The following is a 23,132-nucleotide window of genomic DNA, read 5'->3' on the forward strand; positions in this document are numbered from 1 at the left end:
AAGCATGAGTGCTAAGGGGTTAATTAATTAATTAATTTACAATTATTTACAAATAATACAGATAACTATGCACATAGAGAACAAACTGTCTCTACACCACTACAGTCCTTTGTATACATTAAAGACTTTTAAATTCCATTAGAGTTTATAGCATTTCTCATAGCTTGAAAACAAAAAGCTGATCTGCTGTTGAATTAGTTTTATAATTAAAACTTTAATGAACACATATACTACTATTTTAATCTGACCAGGTTTAAAATTTATGTTGTTATTTTTTATCCATTTGATTCTCAATAACCCCCCCTTCTTTTTCTTCCTTACAAAATGCGCTTTTACTCTTGTCTCCATACTACTGCCCTAAAAAACCTCCGACCAAATGTCAGTATGATGTAGACTGAGAAGATTACTACAAGTACCTCAAAAATAAAACACTGAATGCCTTAAAATATTAACAAAAAATATGGGGTATTTCTGTAAGAAAAGTTTCATTTGATTAATATCAATATTTTCTTTTGTTAAATATGAAAAATAATTACATAACTCATTTAATTAAGATTTTAAAACTATTAATACAATTCACATAAATAGCTTCATTTTAAAATCTTAATCATAATGTTCATACATTAGCATGGCCCACCAACGGCCGAGCAGTAAACTTGCTAAACATTGGTAGTTTGACTTGGGTTCAACTCCAGGCAAATGGACTTGCTGCATGGGTGTTTTATGGTTTTTCCTACTGTAATGTGTATATAAGTCAGTTTCTAATAAAAAGTCTTCGATGAAGGCATCCCTCTTCTTGGGCAGATAGCCCTTGAATTCTTTGCCATAACTGAATAAACCAACCAAACATACATTAGAACACTGCTTTAAGGATTCTCTATTATTATTTATGTTTTACTAAATAGCTTACAATAATTCATATCTTCAAGTTAGAAAATTAAGGTGGGAAAACTCTTAATTCAGTACAAGATGTCAATTCAGTGATTATAACTGCATAAGAAAACAAATCATAAACTTATTGTTGCTGATGTATGGATATCAAATATCAAGTGAAAGAAAAGAAATCCATTCATTAGACAGTAAAATAAAAGACCTTCTTACCTCTTTGACTAGACTTCAGATTTAAGCCTCTGATTATTTTCACATGCAGTTGATTGACATGTGAATCTTTGTCATATGGTAGTTTCAAAAGGTTCATGGCAGCCGTTGATACTTTTTTGTTGCTATGGATATATTTCATTGCTTTTAATTTTTCCTAATAAGAAACAAAATATAAATTTAAAATAAAGAAAAAAGAGAGAGATTGTGTGATGAATAAAGAATTTCACATGAATAATAATGATTAACAGCTTACATGAAAAACAATGTAATCATTTATATCCAGTCATTATCCATATGGAAGTTATCTTCATCACTGAAGACTTCCATATGGATAACACATGAATGTCAGTGTCATGGAAGAAAACTTTTATTAAATACCTGTTCTATGTTCATAAATATTAATCTACCATTTTATACAATTATGAAGTTCACAGGACAATAAATTCATACACAGAACAATAAATAAGTATTGCTAAAAATCTGCCATTACTCTTAAACATGCAAAATTGTTCCACATTCCTCTATAATATAAATCAGTGAATTCAAAAATTTTGACATCCGAAATGAATGAAATTTCATTAAATAACCATTCAATTTTATTTTTTCAATGAATAAGCAAAAGGTAAGCCTCATTATCATTATCCAATATAATTTGATTAAATTGTTCTTGAAATACAAATAATAGTGTCACATTATCCAAATTATGAAAGTATTTTGAACGAAGTATGTTTTCCTGCAAATCTTTGCAATTCAAGTTTGAGTCCAGTGTTTATTTAGTGAAAACAGTTTCAATGGTGTTGAAGTATCAACTGGATCAATCTCTGATGTCACAAACCGTTGGCTATAAAAGAAAGTGAAAATGGTAAGACAGCTGAATGTATTAACATTTCAGTGTTTTTAAATTAAAAAAAAAAAAAAATTAAAGAACTGAAATTATTGACAAGACTTTAGAAAAGGGTACTGGAAAAAAAAATACTTTACAAGATTAGTTTCTGTCCATTAATTACCTGAAACACTAAGAACATGATTGCTAAGCAGCCATATTTACAGCTTGCAGAAACTTAGCACCTCAAACTCTAATTACCACATTACTAAGAATATGAAATCATATTCTGATATGTGTGCAGAAGTTGGTGATGAGTACATGTCCTTATAAAAGTCAAAAATCTATTTTTGCTTCTGGGGGATTTATTTATTTATTTTTAAAATTCCTTGTCACATATTATTTTAATTTTATATCATAATATAATTTTATGCTGATTTTATGTAGCATGTATTCATATTTGTTGCATGCATTAACATTCAATTTTTTTACAGGATTATCTAATTTTAGGCAACATGCATAAGGGCTAACTGCTGTGAGCACCATCTCAATTTTGATTGAGCGGCTAGGGATCTGAGGATCTCATATTCTTCTTTTCGTACCATCAATCTCTTAAGGCAACATTCAGTTTAACAGATTTTAAATGTTTCTCATACTGCAAAAATACAATAATCACAAATTTTCATGCCTCATCTGGGCTTTAAACTGGACACAGTGGTATGAAAATCAATCAGCCTGTACTATTTATCATACTGTCCAATGTTGTAATTAATTTTTGTGTTTGAATTTGCATTCTTAACTGTCATTCCAAGTAAATTTATTCAATTTTATTCAATAGTTTTTAAAAGATCAATTTTTGTGCATGGAAAAATAATTTTGGTTATCAGCAGGTATACTGATGTCAAATATAGAATATAACCATATTATTAATAAGAAACAAACATCTCATGAAATTTCCTAGCTTCTTGCAACAAAAGAAGCAACAACAGCCCTGGAATAACTTAAAGACAGACTGATTGCTTAATTTTTGATAGAATGTTACTTCTATTTGATTGTTCAACAATAAAATCCATTCTAGGCACCAAAATTCCAATTCCTCTTAGAAAATAACAGTCTTTACTTCATAATTTTATGAAATTTCTATCCAGAAAATTGCAATTAATATCTAGATTTAATTAATACAGTAAGTAAAATACAATACTAATGACTAATTTTAAAGGAACATTTCTTTAATATTGACTATGATTAAAGAAACACCTATGTAAAATATTATCACATTTATACAGCTATAGTAAACATAAGCAATTTTATATAGTTATTCAAAAGTTTATAAATGATATACAGAGAAGAAAACATATAAGATGAACTTAATTAAAACTCTTAAACAAGAAATTTTCAATTATATTCATGATTTGTTTTTTCAGTTAGTTACAAATAACAGTGTTTATGCATATACAAAGAAATATATAATAATAACCTTGAAATTTTTTAATGCTTCCTCCATTGGTATTTTTAACTGTAACCAATATTCAAGTGTTCCAAATACAATACCCGCTGGTTCAGATATACCTGCAGGAATATAAGTTTACACTTTCTAAAAAATTTACTCCTTTAAATACAGCTTCATTGTTTCATATTTAAGCTCAAAATTGTTCTTGCATAATGGTAATTAAAATCAGAGCATGCACAATTTTATTATAATAATTTTCTGCAATTTTAGCATTGTGATACATATAAAAAATTAGAAGTTCTAGATATCTAAAATTTTAAATGGCATTAAAAATGATTTTAAAAACATACAATTGAGTTTAGCAACCTTAAATGCATGCATACTATGATTCCAAAAAACTTAGCAATACCTGCAATGCTTATATAAATTAAAAGTAATCAAACCTCATATATAATATTAATAACATTTAAGAAACCATTCATCATATTATAGATATGTAACTGCAGTTCTCAATTCATAATATAATAAAAATGCATTTTTTTGCACTGCTATAGTATATTATAAAGAGAAGAAAAATTGTAGATCATTAATATCATATCATTTCAAATAATAACTATATATATTTGTAAATCATACTGATCATGAAGGTAACTTTGTCAGTGGCTTGATTATCATTTGGCACCATATTTTGCTAATATAACTTTGTCGATGGTTCGACTAACACCTACTTATCGACCATCTTTACTTATCTTAAGAAGTTTTTTTCATTTACTACATACAACATCATCAAATTACATTTCTATTTTATATTCTAAAGGTATTTGTTTTAGCTTATAGGCATGCATATCCATCCACAAAGCAGAATGTGATAAAAATGCACTGTACATCACAGAACAAAACACTGCTGAAAAACCAACAAAGATAAAACAGGTCCTCCCTGTAAAATATGGTTATTCAAGATGATATGTGAAATAATTTATCCATATTAAATTTGAGCTTTGCGTGCATTAGTTCGACTAAATGTTTTCTGCTCTTTTATATATAAAAAAAGAACTTACATTTCATAAAATTTAAAAATGTATAATACGTGCTAGAAGTTTGATGGGATGTTCCAAAACAATGGCAACTATTCTTTGGGAAAATTCACAGATATTGCCACATAAACATTGATAACAAAAGATAAAAGTGTACAGTCTAGGAAAATTCAAGTGCAGTTTCAACATTCCTCAAATAACACACACTTCTTGAAAGAATAAAAAAAAAGGCTTCAATAGCTAGGAAATATTTAAAGGCCATGTTATCTCTATTTAAGGTGAATATAATTAACATGTACCTAATAAAAAGAAAAATAAAAGGATTTCAAAATACAAATTATACCTATTAAATTCTGAGTCCCAATGGCTTTACCACCAGACTGCACCAATAAATCAGAGAATTTTAACTGACATGTCGCAACTGTCCTATATTCCACACCAAGAGACTCATGAAGTTCTAGAGTAATGGCACTCTGAAATAATAAAATTTAAAATTGACATTTCAAATCGGTATAAAATATTCAATTTTGCAAAGATGCTCAAAACAAGAATTGGTTTAAAAAATATTTGAATAAATTAATTATATGTTTCTGAATACAGTCACATTATCTATTTGTATTTTCTACAGCAAATATTGTAACTAGCACACGAGTATTATCACTTTTGTATGTAAAGCCAATGTAAAACGCATTAATTTTACAACTTACACATTTCAAATTTGTCAACTTATAGATTTGACAGTTCAACATCACTAAAAGTTTAGATAGTTACTTGAATAAAATTACATTATGTTATTCATTATGCAAAAATTTAAGTGACACTTGGCAAAAGCATAGTAAGGTAAAAAAATAATATGCCTTATTTGTGGCATATAAAGCTAAGTATCAGATACCTTTATCTATTTAAAATATACCAGTCATTATCCATATCAGTATCATAAAACTTATGAAATAAGCCTTGGAGTTTTTGTCTCATTCAAATTTACATGTAATAAAACAGAATGAAACTCCACATTGCTTTACATTTCTGAAAATGTTTGTCTCTTTCCACAGATGGGTAGGGAGGGATAAATAAATATCAGTTAAATATTATTAGATTTAAATCTATTAACTTTATTTCAAAGATTAATATTATTGTTTTGTTTTGTTTTCTCTACTGGCATAAAAAAGATCAGCGAATTCACCATTTAAAGACTTGCTGATAATTGTAGAGCAAAATACGCAAATCTTATATTTAATATTAATGCTTTGCAATTTGTACCATTATTTAATAATGATAACAAAAAAAGGCATCTTGTTAACTAATTAACAAAGCAGTTATTGCATTATGTAATTTTAATTTCATTCCAACATTTTCAACTTCCTAAACATCATTTAATGTTATGTTGAAATCACTGCTTTGGTAAGACTTCTTCGCAAGTATATAAGACACAATTCTCTATAGTGGCAGAAGCGAATGGATGGGATTCCCAAGCCAAGGCCTGCCATCTCGCCACTTCTTTGAGAGCAAATGCAGTGGATATCCTTCATACTCTTCTCCAAAACCAGAGGCTAGACATCAAAAGCTCTACCAGGTGTGTTGGAGATGCACTTTGGGTAGAAATGTTTAAAAGCCTACAACAAGCTTCAATTAAAATCTCATCAACAGAAGAGAAACACTATAGGAGCTTGCCACAGATGTTGAAAGCTTGTCTCATCTCACATTTTCGGAGTGCCTCACAGAAACAAAGGAAATCCTATCTCTGCAGTACTTCATCAATGGCATCCAGGATCTTGAAATACAGAAAGCTCTACGAACGACAGATATCAAAGATTTAAAAAGTGCTCTAGTGTGCACCGTGAAATTTGAGGCAGCCCAAGAAGCTACTCATAAAGACCCTCACGTAATCAAAGTTGTTCAAGAGACAGTGGATTGCTTCTTTATACGGTTTAACCAGTCTATGCCTTGATACGGAATAGAAGAGAAAAGAAAACAACTCTAACGTGCTGGAACTGCAGTGCTGAAGGCCACATAAAAATAAATAAATAAATAAATTTAAAAAAAAACTGCAGAAAACCTCAGGGCATGGAAAATAAGACAAATCCTCAGCAATGATGCAAGAAATAAATTAGGGGCCATATAACGGAATGGAGTTTGAAAGATAATGAGAAACCCCATTTTAAAGCAATTCAGATTTCTGCATTGAGTGGCAGGAGTAATGGACTCTTCATCATGTGGCATATCAATGAAGTTCCTTCCAATATGATCATCAATACAGGAGCAAATGTTACCATCATTTGGAAAGATTTAGCTCAACAATTTAAAGATAAACTCATTTCTGTCTAGAAGAACCTGCACAGACAGCTGCCGATGTTGCTCCAGGGTCAAAGCGAAATATGAGCTGCAGAATCTGGTTGCACAACAAGCTAAAACTTCAACATCATCTGATGAAAAAGTCAGGAATGACCAGTTACGGAATGACCAGTTACACCCATAATTGATTTAATGGAGTCTTCAAACAGGAAAACTACCTGGTATGACATTTCGATCGATATTTTCATGACAAAACAATATTGGGTGCTCTGAGACTTGCTCAATTTTCAAAAGGCATCTTGTACCAGAAATTCGAATCTGATGATGGAAAAGCTTTCTGACGGCAGTTGATATTTCCAAATAAAGTGAAAAGGAGAAAGACAGCTTTAAGATTTTGGATCCCAGACATCCATGGGACCTCTCCCATGAATTGTTGATGCCAACAGACACATAGATGTTATCTTTTATTATTTTACCATGTGGTCTGAAGTGTATCTTATTCCTGATCAAGAGGCTGTCACGGTAGCAGAGATATTGATACCACACTGGATTTCCATGTCTGGAGTGTCTCTTTAGTTACATTTACATCAAGGAAGAAATTTTATCTCGGCTGTAATTAAGGAACTCTATAAGCTACTCGGCATTGACAAAACACAAATGGCACCTTTACATTCCTAGTCAGAAGGCATGGTAGAGAGGTTTAATCGAACCATCCTTAATAACCTTTCATAGGTGGTTTCCAGAAACCAAAAGGACTGAGGCAAGAAGTTATGACTGTTCTTACTGGCATATCACAGTGCTGTTCACGACACTAATGGCTACTCCCCATCACAGATGCTCTTTGGTTGTGACTTTTGTCTGCCCTGTGATCTCTGTTTGATCATCCTCCAGATGTGCTTTCATCCCCTCAGGAGTATATCCAAGATCATCAGGCATGTCTTGAAACGATGCATAATTTTGCTTGAGAGTGAGTCACCTTGGCGATGGGCAAGATGAAGACTGATGAGTAAACTTGGCGATGGACAAGATGAAGACTAATATGACATGAGACTACAGGATATCAATTCAACAAATGTGACAAGGTGTGGTTATGGAATCCAATTTAACAGAAAAGACTCTCTTCTAAACTACTCACCTTGGGATTGTCCTTATACATTCCTAAACAGGTTGAACTACGTCATAGTTCAGACCCATAAATTACTGAATTCTAAGCCTAAAGTTGTTCATTATGACAGGCTAGCCTTTTACTATAGCCATAGCAAGTAATCCTAATAGTGTATATAATGTTAATAGTATACTAAACTCATGATCTTATTTTTTTCTAAATTTGTAAATTTTTGAATTCATTTATTGATTTAGTGTATGATTTGTTTTATGTTATTTACTGACTTTATGAACTGCACTGATTTGCCTTAGTTGTAAGTATCGCTTCCTGTTCAGGGATGATAATGCCCATGATATGCAGTCCTTGGGAAGGGGCAATGTCACAAATTTTGTACTTAGATAAGTAATTTTAGTGCAATTATATATGAAATTGTATTTTTCTGTAATGTAACATGAAAAATCGACAGAGAAAAGCTATGCTGGAAAAATACAGGGGTATGTCACATTGAGTAAATGGGTATCTTGGTAATTTGGCGAGATTATCGCTAACCTCGCAATGGTTTTGGCGTCTAATTTTCATCACCAAATTTGACAAGAAATAGTTAAACTTGGTGATGGTTTAGCAACATTGGGTTCTGGTTTCTGTAGCATCATAATAGTTATTTAAGTGAATAAATGTAATTGACCACTATATTAACTGTAACCGTAATTCTAGTGTCATACTGCTTTCCAGTAATTTTGAGAAGCAGAGAGTACTAAAAATATCTCGGCGGCTGGGCGAAAACTATATAAGGCCGATGAGAGAATCTACTCTCAGTTGTTGCAGTGAGCAGTCAGCTAAGCATGAGTTTGGAGTACTTGAGATATCTCCATGTAGCTGTGCTTTGCATTCCATTTCATTTAACATTCATGGTAGTTTGCAGTGTAACTACTGATTGTACACTGTGATATTGTGAAGAGTTGTACGACTATCTTTGTGGAAAGTTCCAGATCTCTGAAGTGTTTCATTTGATAAAATAAATCTTATCAACCTATCATCAGATCCATGTGCATTCAATCTATTATGAACCCTCACATATGCAACAATATTATATAATTATTATATTTCAGATAAAGTACAATAAAGATATAGAAGAAATAAATTAACATTAAAGGATTCTACCGAAGCAAAAATATTGTGTGGTCTACTTAAATGAAAAACAATGTTGTAACGAACTCCTATCACCACATTTCGACTAAAATTCTACAATTATACTTATTGAAATAATAATGCAGAAAATCTTACTTCGAGCATATAATAGAGGAAAAAGTCATCTACTAAGACTTTATACTGTGCAGTAAAATTGAAAAGTGACCTAAAATAACAAAATAAGATTTAATATTAAATTACACTAACAAAGGAATATATACTACATGGGGAAAATGCTTAACAACATTAAAAAGGTTAAGTAAAAATGAAAAATAATAAAAATGTTTATTTTTTTTAAGATTTGTTTTGATTTTAGTTCCCAGTAAAATATTTGATGTTTAGAAAATGAAATGGCATAAAAATTAAAATTCAGTTCACAATCTAATAAAAATGCATAAAATTTATAATCTTAATTTCAAAACATTAAATCTGATATTATGAAAAAGCTAATAAAAAGGCAATGAGTGTGGAAAAATCCCCCAAATGATTTATGTATCGCCGTTAGAGGGCGCTTCGCTTCTGAAAAAGAATGTTAGTTTTTAGTTTGCGACGTAGTTAGCTAGCAGTGAACCTTCGATGCAATCAAGTTGCTTTGTAAATAAAATTATTATTTTTGTAGATTGTTGAAGTATTTCACTTCATTTAGAATTAGAACCACCTTTCGCAATAATGAGTGAATAAAAAAATGCCACTGTGACATACAGGAATGGTGGGCTGAAGCAAATTAAGCCCTTCCTCTTCAAAAAAAAAAAAAAAAAAAAAAGAAGCAGGAAGGAGACAGTATATAGTTTGAATTTATGTTCTGATATGATTAACATCAACTGACTAAGGTACAGGTTTGGCTTATTTGATTACGGCACAGAACTCGAGGGCTAAGGTTTGGGTTTAGTGACTGGTGGCATGAGGGCACACGAAATTTGCAGCGAGCTGAAAGACCTCTTGAGAAGTCGATGGTAGGGGAAGAGGTTTGATGGTAGGGAAAGAGAGCGTCAGATAAAGGGGTGCTCTCTATCAAAATCGGGGTCGTACTGCTCATGTATGGTACTCAGTCAATGACAGGTGCAGTCTTGCACTCTTTGCCACGATGAATTTCGTGGGCTTGTTCTGATGTTACTATCAGACAACAACAAACTATGACTAAGCTGTATGGCTGTATACTATATACATTTGTATAAATAAAACTGATGTGCTACTCATCGGCTGTCTTTGTCTTCTATGAGGTAGCAAGAAATCTGCAACTAATTTGATTATGCTTTCAGGGAGGGCTTTCAAAGCGAACTGGCTCGTATGCGTGTTATACATGGGGTAAACCACGAAAACGATCATGCAGTCAGCGCATTTGAAAGGATTTGAACCCCGGACTTAACTACTAGTGTTCAGCTACTACCGGTGACCGCTCAGCTGCTAGTGGGCTTGAAGAAATTAAAACGAATTCTTCTTGAACTGAGTCCATATAACTGTAATGTCTATTAACTTCAAACAAGTCTATATAATTAAGATTCATCAAATCATCCAGTTCACTTTCAACAGATACACAGGAATCAGTTCTAAAGCATTTAATTGTTAAAAGTTTTTACTATTATTATTATTATTATTCAGTTTCTTTTGGAAACTTAAACATTTGTTTCAGAATGTCAGTTCAGAGCCAGTAATCAATAATAACTTGGTCATTATTTTGCTAGCCCAGAGAATGGCATTTCAGTTAGAACCATGCTTAGACATCTTTTCACTTGAAGCAAAAAGTCACATGAATCCCCCCCCAATGGCCACGCACTTAATTTAATAGCCATCAGTCTTCTCCCACTAAAAGGGCTGGAAGTGGTGGCTATTTCATTATGGAAGCACCTAACAGGTGACCACTGTTGCCTCCTATGAAGGGACGGACAGTTACAACCGCACCTTCTCCAGGATTCGAATCCCAGCCTATCACTACAGCAGTCGGGGTCACTAACCACTATACCAATTAACCTTGTCTATATACAACATACAGATACCAATTCTTATTCTAATATGTTTAAAATGCTAAATGTATTATATTGCAAAAGTCTACTATTCTTTTAATACTATGATGCTGAAATATTTTCATAATAAAGAACCTTTAAGTAACTGCACATAAATTTGAATGTAAAGTATTATAAACCAGGTAAATTTGAATGTAAAGTATTATAAACCAGGTAAATTTGAATGTAAAGTATTATAAACCAGACAGAAATAAAAATGCTTGGTTTTAACAGATTTTCTTAAAGAACCACCAAAATAGTTTTAAAAATACCATATATATATATATACACCATTATTTTAGAAACGTTCAGATTGGTTTATAAATTTTATTTACAGAATGATATTTCATTAGTATTTATAAATTACATCCTACAGTCATTTATTTCTTTTCTGATTGAAAATTGTAAATATTATACAAATTTCCCTTCCTTTGCTAACACTCTCATGCTTTTTTCTCAAAAGGATTTTCTGTCACCAAGCCTTTTTTCGAGGGGGAAGGGATATGTAAAATATAAAAATATGATGGAAATTTATTAACAAATTAAAATGTAATTGGAACAAATTGACAACAGACCATTAAATTACTAATTTCAACTAAGACACAACCGCTTCAAGGCATATGCAGTTTCCCTGCAGTATCTCCATTTCTGTAAACTACTGTCCATTCACTGCTCAGAATTAAAACAAAGACTTCCCAAACTTATAAACAGTAGTGCAACTGATTATACCTTCTCTTTCCATATTTTGCCTTCCTGCCGGCAGTGTATTGTTTAACCTCTGCTAGGTATTCTCCTTTATTTGAAAGGTAAATATGTATCGATAATTATGGGACATGTTTAGCACCCCTGGTATTCAACTAATTAAGAGAATATGTGCTACGAAATTCATCACCCAAAAATAAATGATGTTTAACTACCAAGCTTGTCATGCTTCTAAAATTCCATCCAGTAATGCACTTCACCCAAATTCCCAATCACCTAAGCAGTAGTTTTTTTTTTTTTTTTTTTTTTTTTTTTTTGTGATTAACTGAATTGGTGCATTCCTTAATGAAGCCATCATCTAATATCAAGTTATCTATAACAAAATAAGTCATCACATATACTATAAGGTATTTCTCCCACTTCGCTAGCGTGCCTTCGTGGTGTAACGGTAGCACGCTGGGCCAGTATTCCAGAGGTCCGTGGTTCGATTCCCAGTGAAAGCGGTTGCTTCTTTTTCATCTCTCTGGCTTCCAAAAAATTCCTAATGACTCTACAAGTGGCACCCGAACTAAAAGGGTTGTGGATGATGATTCTCCGCACCCAGGATTTGGCGACTAGGTCCCCTAAAACCCTAGTCACCCTTTAAGAAAGGGAGTATATAAGGTATTTCTCTGACTTCCCTAGCTGCCTTCGTGGTGTAACGGTAGCACGCTGGGCCGGTATTCCAAAGGTCTATGGTTCGATTCCCGAGGAAGGCGGTTGCTTCTTTTTCATCTCTCTGGCTTCCAAAAAATTCCTAATGACTCTACAATACTACATGTAAGATATAAAAATATGAAGAAAAATGTATTACCATATTAAACTTAATTGGAACAGTCCTTTTTCTGTGGATAACTTGAGGATTTTAAACAAATAACTGCAGAGATACTTATCATAAAAGAATGGAAAAGTACTTTCAGTCCTGGTTGCTGATTTGAAGATATTTTATTTTTCTTAACAAAGCAAGCCTTAATACACATTAACACAGCATCAGTTATGGGGGCAAGATGTACCCCACAATTTTATGCAGCTTACATTTTCATAACTATGAATAACAGCTAGCAGAGGCTAAGCAACATTTTAAGTAGCAGGAAGGTGAAGTAGAAAAAAGAATCTGTGCAATAGTAACATCAGTGATTTCTGTGTTTAAATTTTGAGCTCTGCAATTGGATGAGAGCCATCTTCAGTGCAGGAGGATAAGATGACATAATGCAAATTAGTTTTCAGATGTGATACAGTTCAGATTGCAGGAAAAGGATAAAGCCAAACTTTTAAGTTAGGAATTTTGAGTTTCATATTTTTTTACCTTACATATATATTTAATATTAAACAAAGAATTCATATGTAGTAATATTACACATGCTTTACGGCAATATAGTTTTTACTATATAATAAAATGTTTCAAATACTTGTGATTTTCTTGTATTAGCATCAAAATACATTACTTATTAAGCAATATTATAGACTAAAAGTATAAAAAATTCTACTATACTTTTCAACTGAGACAACAGGTGTTGACTGAAGTTCAAATTCATAAAAGTTCCATGTCATAAATACTTTTGAATTTTGGCTATAAAGATTTTTCAAGCCTTCAGTGCTAAAATTCACCTAAAAGGAAATTTATAATAAAAGCATCTGATGAAAAACAGTTTCAAATGGAAAGTAATTAAGATTTCTTTTTAAAAGATAATTCTTTATTTTCTTCCTAAAAACAGCACGGCAAACTAATTTTTGCTTTCTTTTCTTTTCGTTTATTTAACAAATAAAAATTTTACAAATTTACAAAATGTTTAACCAGTTATTTAGACATTTTTTCTTTAATGTTTTGCAAACAAGCTCAATATTAAACTGCTTTATCCATTAGTGCATTTTTATTTAAGTTTTGGACTTTGATGTAAATACATAAAAAAACATAAGAGTCAAAAGTCTTCCATTTTTAAATCATTATATACCCTTAAAAAAACAAAATTAAAATTTGTAATAAAAAATTTACCTTAACTATGTGTATTTCAAAAACATTTTCACCCCTGCTTAACTTCAGAGATTCTAACTCAGTTGACTTCTGAAAAAATAATTTGGTCTATCAAAAAGTATTAATAACCATAGTAATATATTGCTAATATATTAAACTACTAAAATGCTTTTAAAATGAAAATAATTTAGAAGTAGGCTTTCAATGCAAATATGTATATTAACACATAGAAAAAAATGTTGAAGAGAAAATTATTCTTAAAATTATATACAAATTTTTTAAATAAATATAAACTTACAGCTTCTGGCAAATCAATGCTGTATATTTGTGTCCCATATGCTATGTCATTCAGCTGCTTCTCAAGTTTCTTAAAAAGAATGAGAAAAGCCTTTTCAATGATAAGTTTCAGTACTAGAAATTTTTAACTTATAATATATAGATAATGATACACAGCTACTAAAAAGGAAATAAAATCTTACGACAATCTTTCTTCGAAAATCATAAAATGATTTATGACAGAATTCGGTACCATACATAACAACATTTTTTTTTTGTTCATTGAAAGCTCCTAAATTTTGGTTCGGAAACCAGATTTATGCCAGCAATATGCAAAAATGAAACTAACATGCTGCTTCCAGAACAATCTTTCCATTTCTCCACCTCAAAAAATTATTGATGAAAGTAAATTACTCAATTAAAAAATAATAGCAGAGAATTAAGTAGGTGAAAGGGTTGCTTGCAGATTTGATGAAATTTAATTCCACTGTTAATTTCATATAAAAGAACTATTAACACTGAAAATAAGAATTTAATGCCATTATTAAAAAACTTCATAATTTTGATTTGATTGCATTACTATTCCACAGATCTTCTAGCATAGGATCAAATAATGAATATGAAGTATTTTCTGCAAATAACCACCACTGATGTTTGATATTTAAATCAAGAAACACTAATTATTGTATATGGAAAAAAAGAAAAATAAATGTTACTGAAATAAAGTCAACTTTCTGGAGATGTATGAAAAAGATACTTCAACGAAAATTGAAATCTTCCACATATGAATATTTCCGAGGTAATGAAGCATGTATATCTGAACAGTGTTTAGCCTTTTACTCTACTAATTTTGTGTGCAAAAAGAGATTTAAAAAAAATTCGTATTCCAGTACTAAAATGATTTTGGAATAATCCAGAATTTAATCTATATTTCTGATTAAAGAATCTTAAGTAGAAACAAGTCATTAATAAAACCTAATTAATTAAGCAATAACTCAGTCTTGGTTTCACATTATAATACAGTACAAAGTATTTAATCCAGATGTCCATAATCCGGACCTCAAAGCTACAAACTTTCTGTACATGCGTAGCGTTTACGCATGCGCATAATAGCTTTATGCAGGCACATATGCATTTATGCATGCGCATAAGACCTTTATGCAGGCGCATATGCGTTTATGCATGCGCATAAGATGTTTACGCATGTGCATTTAATGTATAACGGAGGGTATAAGCTAGGCTAAAATTATCTAATTATCTATTTTAGTTAATGTTGCAGACTGCGTTGTTCCTTAATCTTCTAATTGGATCCGGCTTATTATTTTTTGCAGACTGTAAGAGCAATTTTATAAAATGTAAGCTTGAACTTCCGATTATGTCAAAAAGAGTTTCCGATTCTGCAGCTGCCAAAGGATCTACAATGGGAAAGCATGTTTTGATGTCCCTCAAACAAAAAGTGGAATTGCTGCAAAAAATGGATGAAATGGCATGAAGAAAGTGACAGAGGTTAGTGAAAATGGAAAAATTTCGATTGATAAGTTAGTCGGTAATCTCGGCACAGCAATTACAGGACTTGAACAGCGGAACTTTGTAACTGAACAAGAAATTATGTCTGTTTATAGAATTAAAGAGAAAGTACTAGCACATAAAGTGAAGCAACTTAAAACAACTTACATTGAAAGAAATGTTTAATAAAGTAAACAAATAAATATTAAGCTTTTTTTTTTGTAAATTTTGATATCCTTTAGATCATAATTGCTCTTTATTTCATAAATTACGATTTCATATTTTTAATTTTATAATTTCTGCATGCCATCTTACCAGATTTAAATTGATGATCTATAATCTGGAAAAACCCCTAATCCGGAATCGCCAAAGTTCCGACAAGTCTGGATTAAAGGATTTGTACTGTAGCTGCAGAGGTAAAAAAAAAAAAAAAAAAAAAAAAAAAAAAAAAAAAACTTGGTTTACTCAATGAGAAGGCATTATAAGACCATCATTAACAATAAAGATTTCAGATTTAAGTAATAACTGACATGGGGAGAATTTTTGTATACTTCATTTTCTGTGTTTTAATTTTCTTTTTTCATAATTGCTGCTTTTATAACAATATTTCTTGTACATGTTATTGTGTTACATTATTGATTAATTTATATTTTCAATGATATATAATTTTGAAGTAATTAAAAAAATGGTTTTAACTATCAAATTTCACATATGTACTTTTCAAAAAGGTTTCCACAACTGTGGACACTAATGTAATGCTTTTATTTCAGAGCCTGTAAACAAGAATAAAATTTGCTAGGCAATCAGCATAAAGTTAAGTTCACATTAAATAAACTTAACTTTCGAAAAATATTTTACAAATAGTGACTTATTAAAATATGTTAATTAAATTTATGTAAATTAAGAGATTAATATATTAATAATTCTACATTACCGTAATTTAATGATTTGAAGTTAAAGCACAAATTATTTTTATAAATTATCCTGATTTCTATAAAACATAGGAAGGAAAAAATTATAACCAATATTGAACACAAGCAACTAAGAATTTCTATAAGTCAGAATAACCTGCTTACTAAGTTAACCTTTTCCTTTAAAAATATAAAAAATACTTTACTTGTATGCGTGAAGCTCTTAAATCAAGTAAATGCGAGTATTCTTCCAGCTTAGTTTGAAATTCTTTTTCTTGTTGTTCAATTTTTTCAGTAAGCAATTTCAGTTCATTTTGGGTCACTTGGTTTATATTGCATTGAGCTACAAGCATTTCTCTAACATTATTGAGTTCTTTAGTAGTCTCTTTAAGTTCAGATTCACTCTAAAACAGCAAATAAATAAAAATTACATTGTTCATTGAAACTTAAAATGCTATTAAAGTAAATAAAAATGTTCATATTAATATAAATTTTATATTAAAAAAGGTTGTTAAAATAAATTAATATTTTACAGTATATGTACTTTACATATAAATAATTTAAACTTTTGCATATTTTATTTATATGAAAATTTTCAGTTAAAATATGGATATTATTATTATAAGGGCACAGCTCCAATCCTTTTAGCTGGCACAAGCCAGCCATATGATCAAAACATGGGACTGGCCAGAAAAAATAATATGGATATTATGAATGCAAACTTTTTAATTCTAAATTTTTAATTTCCTGCAATGACAAAGTAGACACAATACATATTTATCCTAGTCTGAAGATCATAAAAGAGTAGGAAAACCTGTTAATCAGAAACATAGCAATACCTCATTCTTGGAATATATTACGTGAAAATGATCCTAGAAAATGGTACCTATAGAACATTTTTGAGTTTATCAAAGGACACAACAGAATTCGGCACTTCCTAGTTTTACAAGTGACTGCAGTGCCAAGAAAAAAAAAGGTCACTGAATTTACTTATCATATTCCCCAACAGAAAAACAATGCTTTTAATAATGCAGTTTTTACTAAAAAGTTAAAAAAAATTCCTACCCCCCAAAAAAACTGCAGTTTATTTCTCAGGAGGGCATAAACCAGCAATAGCATCTTACTCACTGTCAGAAAAGTGATTTTTAAAACAGACAATGCAAAGGCCATTTTTTTCGGCAATCTTTTTTTTTTTTTTTTTTTTTTTTTTTTGCATCTCAACATGGCTTTTGTGGTGGTATGCAACTTCATTTCATGCCTCTTTTCACAAATTCAGATAGACAGTAAAATATCCCTTTCTTGGAAAAATGCAAGAATGCAATACCTTCATTTTTGTAATTAAAAATTATCAGTTTACATCAAAAAATTTGTTTCAAGAGATTTTACTATTCTTATTACTTGTTTTAGGTTTGCAATATTGTTTGGCAACACTGTCAAATTTGATGATTAATATTACACACTACAAGTAAAACAAACATGTAACTAGAATTTAATTAAGATAGAAATCATAAAATTTTGTTAATCATAATATAATCAGATAACCATTTAGCTGTGTGATTCGTACACTAAAAAAAACCATTTAATTTTCAGAATGCTTTATATTTCACCCTCTTTTAATTCAAATAATTCATTAAAGATGATTTAATAAATGCTATTACACAATATCTTGTAATATGTTATTTATAGAATTTTTCACAGCTCTCAAATAATTACTAATGCACAACTGGTAGTTCAGAAAATGCTCTAATCTTTACCTTAGTTATTATAATAAATAGAAAACTCAATTTTTCCATTTTTAAAAATTTAAATTACCTTTTCTAATTTCAGTTTTAGTTCTTCCATTTCTTCTTCAGAAATTTTATTAGCAAACACCAGTTTTTCTTCTTTTTTCAATCTGAGAAGATTTACTGCTTCAGCCAATTCATCAAAACCTACTCCTTCCTACAAAAAATTATACATACATATAATGCTTTGCAGCTGCAAAATTAAAAAGTAAAACTTGACATTTACTTAGCACCAAATATAGTAAAAAAAGTACTATAGTAAATAAATTACTTACTATGCACATAACAATTTCTATTATGATTAGCTTCATTATAATAACAGGCCATTCCATTACAATCACCACTGTAAGAAGTCTAAAATGTTTCCTGAATTGTGCAATGTTATTTTTGTATCCCATATAATGATTGGTTACGAAGAATTATTTACTCCGATGCAATATCTGAATTCATCTCCTCCCAGTTTTTTTCCCTCAAGAACTAAGTTTGGCCTTAACCTTCACAACAGCTACATAGTTTTTATCAAATCAAGAGATTTGTTCTCATTTGCAATACATTATTTTCTCATTTACAAAATTTTGTTCTCTTATTTTCTGTTATGATCTAAATATTATCTTCGAACAGAAGATTGGAAAAACAAAGAGCAAAGTTTGCAATTACATAAACCTAGTTGTAATTGCAAACTTTGTAAAGACTTTGTAATTGCAAACTTAATAAAACAGCTTTTAAATATCTGGTCTGCTCAGAGGGTTAAATGTGTATTTAAAACTGAGCTTTGTGTTTCGCTGAATTCTGAATGTAAACAAACAACTTAATCATCAAAGCTTATGAAAGAGGAAATAATGGGCCAAGAACTTCTCACAATGTGATCAATAAGAAGGAATCATGAATGCAGCTGACTTCAGGATGGATTAGACAAGTTATCAAAGTATACACTATCAGCACATGGCAAGGAACTGATAGTGCCCAATATACATTCACTTCCATTTGAACAGAATGGAAAATGAACAAATACATGGATTTATGCTGAAACTTAATTGTGCAAAGCTGCATTTAACAAGATGGCTAAATAATAAGATAATGCAATGCCTCCGATTTAAAAAAAAAAAAAAAACTGACAAATATTAACCCAAAATTTTTGTCAATATCAAATTCCTGAATCGTTCAACATCCCCAAAACACCCTATCCCTAAACACACCTTAAAACACCTACAACCATTAAAAACCTGAATTCAATTTGAAGGATGAAGAATTAGGATCTCTTTTTTTCCAAAACGGAAATTTAATAATTTCGGGGGGGGGAAAGTATGGGTAATTAAAGATAATGTGATCGAAAAATAAATACTCCACTACATAGAAAACTGCTATAAACTAAAGCCTGCATTTTTTTATAAAACTATTATGAAGCAACACCTATTTAAAACTTTAGATGAATAGCTAGACATGTTTAAAGTAAGACAATGTATTGCAGGGAAAGAAACTCTGTCAACTAAGAAACAGCAGAAAATGAACTGAAGAACATATTTAACAGGCATACCACAGAAAACATAGTTACTGCAGATGAGAAGGGACTAATTTTAAAGCGATACCTTACAGATCTTTAATTTTAAAATGTAGAAAGAAAAATGCAAGCAATAAGTAATGATTATCCTTTCTGTCACTATATTAGTCCCAAAAAAACTTCCATTTAAATGAATGGAAAATCCAGAAATTGCTGGTGCTGCAGAAACTTTGAATGGACTTACTTTGAAAAATTATTTCCTGGTAGAATGCATTCATTTCAAGATAGATTCAAAATGGACGTTTTGCAGCACTTTTAACAATGAGGCACCATTTAGAACAAATGAAAAAATAAATGCAAGATAACAGATATAAATGACAACCATATTGCCTTTTTCAAAATCAGCACTCTTAATTCCATAAAAGAGGAATACTAAGTCTTAGACACAATTATAGGAAACTTCTTTACAGAAAAGTAATCTTTATACTGCATGAGGATACAATTTACAACAAGAGTATTTTTACAGCATTGGAACTTTCTACAGCAGTAGAAGAATGTAGTTTCAGAGTAGTTAAAAATCACTAAAATTTACTTTCACCATGCAACCAGAACTTTTGGAATCTGTTGATGGAGCATTATTAGCAATTATATTCAGCCAATAAATTATTTGTATTAATGGTGAAATCAGGATGAATAAGAGAAAATATTTCCCGGGTTTTCAAAAGAAATGAATTTGAACGTAAAACTGACTTTTATGATAGGATTATATATGACATAGCGGATGATAAATCTGTTAGAAAAGGACATTATTTCTCATTCATGTACACAAGAAAAATGGTGTCATAGTTAGATGAAGATGGCAGTCCAGCTGATGCCCTATAAAAATTTTTAGGAAATGTTAACGACAAACGCTTTCTGAAGGACAAGTAACAAGGACAAGTAAACGCTTTCTGAAGGACAAGTAAAAAATTGCTTAAGAATCTTTGTGAGATGAAAGATTATGTTTAAAAAAAATTCAGATGGATAAAAAATAAAAAGATGATTAGTAAAACCCTTTTTGTTTTAAATTTGATGATCAGTAAAACCCTTTTTGTTTTAAATACATGGGGGTGAAATTTTATTTATTTTTACTTTAAATTTTAATTTAGAAATGAGTATTGTTACCTTGCACAGGGTAAGTCAAAATGAATATAATGATTACAAATGGCTATAACTATTTATTGAAAACGAATTTATCTTTAAGATTAACACATAACTTAGAGGAAACTTCAAAATTTTGTATACATACGTCATAGATGTTCTGTGACTTCCCTTGGTCACACGAACAACATCTAGGCGGTAGTCCATTTCACGCCTTACATTCTGAAGCATTTGCTCAGTCACCAACGCAAGCGCATTTACATATGCGTACTTTGAGTTCTTCATCTGTTTCGGGCATGGGAGGCACAAACACCTTGTCTTTCACATAACCTCATAGAAAAAATCACAGGGTGTCAAGTCCGGAGATCTCTGGTGGCCATGAATAGAAGATACTGTCGGCAGCTCCACTTCGACCAATCCAACGCCTCGGAAGATGTTGATTAAAAAATGTGCGAACCTCCGTACTCCAGTGTGGAGGTGCTCGATCTTGCTGAAAGATGTAATGCGTGGAGTCTAGCTGTGGCATCACCCATACCTCAAGCATGTCTAGGTAAACACTTCATGTCACACTTTGCTCACTGAAGAAAAAAGACCATACAATTTATGTGATAAGATCGCGCAGAACACATTAACTTTTGTTAAGTCATGTTCATGTTCAATTACAATGGAAGGCTTCTCCATACCCCATATTTGACTGTTGTACCGGTTAACCTTCCCACTTATGTGGAAGGTTGATTCATCACTACAAATGAGACGATCAGCCATTGTTTCATCCTCCATGCTTTCCAGCATAAACATAGTGCAATTCATACATTTGCCATAGTCTTTTTGTTTCAACTGCTGCACAAGTTGAATGATGTACGGTTTCATTTCCAGCCTCTTTCTGAGAACATGCCATACCATTTTTTGTTGCATTTGTAACTCCCCACTGCCTTCGTATGTCGATTTCCATGGACTTTGTTCATACGTGCGGCGAATTCTTTCTATGTTATCAGCTGAAACATGTGGCCTTTCACTACTTTTTCCTTTGCACAGACATCCTGTTTTTTTAAGCATTCAATACCATTTGTGTATGTTGTTCGCATTTGGAGGTTCTTGTTTGTAATGCTGATGAAATCTTCTCTGCACTGTTATAGTTTCAACTTTCATGCGTAGGCTTATGTAAAGAAATTTTGTAGTTCCATCTACATTCTGTTACTCTTATTAATAAATTCTTTTCTATTAAATAGTAATAGCCATTTGTAACTGTTATATTCCTTTTGACTTTCCTAGTATTTGATTTATTATTCTCATCAAATGCTTATTCAATAACTAAATAAAAAAATAATTTATCTTGCTTTATGTATTAAATTTTTTTTAAAAATAGCCTCTTCCCCCAACTGATAACAGCATAATAAATAAACTTTTGTTGCAGTAACCACTCATTGTAATGTTTTCTTCTTGTTGGATAAAATCAGTTATCATAATAAACATTAACTGTATTACAAGATAATATAAAAAAGTGTTTAAAATAAATGTTGCATATTTAAATATGCAATATTTAAATATGCAATATTTAAATATTAATAATCATGCAAATGAAAATGAGAACTGAATACATGTTCTTGAGACTACAACTACATTAGACTGAATGATAATTTAAGGACAAAATGATTTTGTATCGATTCTTTTATTGGCAGAATGTTTTGTGAAAAGGAATAAAAGACATACCGCTTTTAGTACATTAACTTTTTTTTCTAATTCAGCCATCTCAGATTTCATTTTGTTAAAACTTTCTTGCAACTGAAGATATGCTGTTTCTTTTGTTGAGAAAATTTCTATGAAAGAAAATAATATTTCTTCAGGTTGAATCAATATGAATAAATTAAATACAACAAAACATACACTATGCATTGGCATGAATAAAAATCTATTGACAATCTTTTTTTATCTATTACACAGCTTTAGAGACAATACTAGAATACAAGAAAAACACAAAAACATTCATGGATTTAGAAAATAGATCTTTCATTGAGAAACAGCTATCTATAAAAAAGAACAACAAAAAGGACACGTAGCAATGAAATGCAGAAGATTTCAGACTATTGCTCTTTTTATTCTCCTAAATCAATAGCAGCAATCCCTAATATATATTTTCTTTTTCTCCCTCACCCTCTTAAAATTATATCTTGATGAAAATAAGTTTGGCAAGCCTAAGTTTCAGGGGCAATAGTTAAAAAGCTATGGAAGAAAAATTCTAATGAACAAATAGTAAAAATTATTATCATATTGAATAAATTAATATGAAAAATAAGCTTGATATAATGATGCT

General features: G+C 30.7%; 1 protein-coding gene across 1 annotated transcript in view; it reads right to left on the reverse strand.

The window, feature by feature from the left end:
* LOC118185718 (protein fantom-like) overlaps window positions 1-23,132 on the reverse strand; it is a 137,870-nt gene that overhangs the window by 55,984 nt on the left and 58,754 nt on the right. Inside the window, exons 15-24 of the mRNA XM_085810604.1 lie at window positions 22,532-22,638; window positions 18,212-18,340; window positions 16,606-16,803; window positions 14,005-14,073; window positions 13,728-13,796; window positions 13,227-13,342; window positions 9,090-9,159; window positions 4,752-4,881; window positions 3,402-3,493; window positions 1,102-1,255 (exon numbers count right to left, since the gene is read on the reverse strand). Of these exons, the coding sequence (XP_085666730.1) occupies window positions 1,102-1,255; window positions 3,402-3,493; window positions 4,752-4,881; window positions 9,090-9,159; window positions 13,227-13,342; window positions 13,728-13,796; window positions 14,005-14,073; window positions 16,606-16,803; window positions 18,212-18,340; window positions 22,532-22,638 (1,134 nt within the window). The remainder of the gene's footprint in view (window positions 1-1,101; window positions 1,256-3,401; window positions 3,494-4,751; window positions 4,882-9,089; window positions 9,160-13,226; window positions 13,343-13,727; window positions 13,797-14,004; window positions 14,074-16,605; window positions 16,804-18,211; window positions 18,341-22,531; window positions 22,639-23,132) is intronic.

This window comes from Stegodyphus dumicola, chromosome 2, assembly GCF_044657685.1.
Source record: "Stegodyphus dumicola isolate Sdum_Otavi_A_Nest chromosome 2, ASM4465768v1".
NCBI lineage: Eukaryota > Metazoa > Arthropoda > Arachnida > Araneae > Eresidae > Stegodyphus > Stegodyphus dumicola.